This window comes from Sceloporus occidentalis, unplaced genomic scaffold (genome assembly GCF_023333645.1).
Source record: "Sceloporus occidentalis isolate IW3139 unplaced genomic scaffold, rSceOcc1.0.p SCAF_1, whole genome shotgun sequence".
NCBI classification, from domain to species: domain Eukaryota; kingdom Metazoa; phylum Chordata; class Lepidosauria; order Squamata; family Phrynosomatidae; genus Sceloporus; species Sceloporus occidentalis.
The window spans coordinates 84,114,601-84,117,276 of NW_028316981.1; the positions used below are offsets into that span (position 1 = coordinate 84,114,601).

At 44.6% G+C, this 2,676-nt stretch overlaps 1 protein-coding gene across 1 annotated transcript; it reads left to right on the forward strand.

Moving 5' to 3' along the window:
* The first annotated feature begins 204 nt into the window (after positions 1-204).
* MED7 (mediator complex subunit 7) lies at positions 205-2,457 on the forward strand. Its single transcript, XM_089501456.1, has 2 exons — positions 205-328; positions 620-2,457. Exon 2 carries the CDS (start codon positions 640-642, stop codon positions 1,330-1,332), a length of 693 nt encoding a protein of 230 aa, XP_089357582.1. The 5' UTR covers positions 205-328; positions 620-639; the 3' UTR covers positions 1,333-2,457.
* Positions 2,458-2,676: the final 219 nt, after the last annotated feature.

Sequence of the window (2,676 nt, forward strand, 5' to 3'; positions counted from 1 at the left end):
TAAAACAAAGCTCCTGATTGGCATCGACATCAGCCAATCAGAGAGCGTCTCCTCTTCCTGTGGCTGCGGGGGAGGGAGAGAGGCTGGCTTCCCTCCATTTTGTCCTCCTTTTCGCCAACACCACCTTTACGTCGCTCCGCCGTGAACCAATAGGAAAAATTGGAGCGTGCCGGAAGTGCGTCATCAGTTGCCAGGGAAAGAAAGGAAGACGGCTAGGGCGACCGCCGCTGTCGTCGTTGTGGCGAGAGCGTGTCTGCGAGGGTTTTTTCCTGCGCGATCGACTCGGGATAGAAGCGGGATCAAGGAGAGGGACGGGAGCTCGTAGCGGGTGTGTGTGTGACCAGTTCTGTGAGCCCCAGGCTGCATCCACACTGGAGAAATAACCCGGTTTGGTACCGCTTTAACTCGTTGTCTGGCTCTGTGCTATGGAATTCTGGGAGTTGGAGTTTGTTGTGGGGCCCACAACAAACTCCAACTCCCAGAATTCCATAGCACAGAGCCAGACAACGAGTTAAAGCGGTATCAACCTGGGTTATTTCTCCAGTGTGTACTATAGTGTTATGTCTACGCTTGCTGTAAATCTGTTCTTCTCAATCTGTATTTTAATGTCTTGTCCTAGGGGTTTGGTCGTCTGCCGCGATGGGTGAACCTCAGCAAGTGAGTGCCCTCCCTCCGCCTCCGATGCAGTACATTAAAGAGTATACTGATGAGAACATCCGCAAAGGTATTGCTCCCAAGCCTCCGCCGCCGATTAAAGATAGCTACATGATGTTTGGAAACCAGTTCCAATGTGACGACCTCATTATCCGGCCTTTGGAAAGCCAAGGCATTGAACGGCTGCATCCCATGCAGTTCGATCATAAGAAGGAACTGAGGAAGCTCAACATGTCTATTCTGATCAACTTCTTGGACCTCTTGGATATATTGATCAGAAGCCCAGGCAGCATAAAACGGGAAGAGAAGCTAGAAGACTTAAAACTGCTTTTTGTGCATGTGCACCATCTTATAAACGAATATCGCCCCCACCAAGCAAGGGAGACGCTGAGAGTCATGATGGAAGTGCAGAAGCGCCAACGCCTGGAAACTGCTGAGAGGTTTCAGAAGCATTTGGAGCGGGTTGTTGAAATGATCCAGAACTGCCTGGCCTCTCTGCCTGACGATTTACCTCACTCAGACGACGCAATGAGGATAAAAACCGAACCCATGGACCTTGAGGATGGCATAAACTGCATTGGACAGAATGAGCAGCAGAGAACTTGCTCTAGTGTCAAAAAGGATCAGATTTTGGATAAAGATGCTACCATCAGCGGCATTATTGATGAAATGACATGAAGAAGAAAGGGCTGTTTGAGATTCTCTTTGTGTCACAAAGAGTTCTCAACTGAAACTAAAGCATTTGGTAGATTTTGAGCCCCCTGCCCCCCCCCCCCCCAAAAAAAAGGTTACTTTTGATGCTGATTCTTAATCATGGAACACATTCTGTAAGAGTTAGTAAACTTTGTTTGACAGAGTTGGCTTTAGAGAAAAGTTAATAGACAATTTCTGTTCTATAATATGTTACCTTTATAATTGGACTGCCCAAACCGTACTGATACTCATTTTACTTGGGTGTATAACAGCTTCTTGAAGGAATATGAATGTATGCTGGTTTGTAAAAGAAATAATGCTTAAAACCCACCTGGCTGTGAAGATCAATGTGCTCCTTAAATAGCTGTCTGGAACTAAACCAACCTTGCATGTTATAGGATGAACCCTGCTTTCTTCCTTTGACTGCAGTGCAAGGTTTTGCTGTGCTGTAAAGCAGTGAACTTGTAGCTTGGCTTGCTCTTAGAGCTAGTGGGCTGATTTAAGCATAATCATGGTGGGTTGAACTCTGGTGGCTTGGCACTAGTAGTGGAAAGTAATATTCATGGAAGATAGGGCATCTGGTTCTCAGTGGTCATCGCCACCTTCACCTACTGCATCCCTTTGTGATATGTCCCATACCAAACCATTAGGGGTGTGGAAATTGGGCACCCTTGCATGCTCTGTTAGTGTGCTTACAGAAGTAAGTGTTAAAACAACCGAACCTTACAGGTAGAAAGTGGGACAGTAAAATATCAGCCACAAATGGGTGGCAGTCATTTGGTTGTATTTAGTTTGTGTGTAATGGGTGGCTTTCTTTGTGGCCTTGGAAGAGAATGACATTTCCCCCCCCCATCGAGATGGATCCCTGCTTCATTGTGTACAATATCCCCTGGCTTCTATGGGCCTTTTGTAGTTTTGTCACCAGAATTATATGACTCTTGTATATATATTTTTTCTAGCCTGCTTTGTGTTTTTATCCTGTATATTGGATTCAGTGTTGTTTTGCTTTTTTGATTGGCCTTTACTATTGTTGTATCATGAATTTAGAAAACCTTGTTTTTTCACTTGAGGGAAAGAATTTGGAGTGGGCTTTAAACATATTTCTACAAACTTCAGTGTGTATGCTGTCTTCTGATTTGCCATCCTTCTGCCACTAAAGATTAATTAATGCTTGCAAATCATTACTACAGTGATCTTTTTCCTCTGAAGTGGCAAAAACAAAAAAACAGCCACATAGCACGGAAAACTTATAGCTGGTTTTCTCCTAAATTTGGTAAAAACATCCAAGCAAAAAAATTTGTTGTGGTTCTCCCATGACATACTATTGAC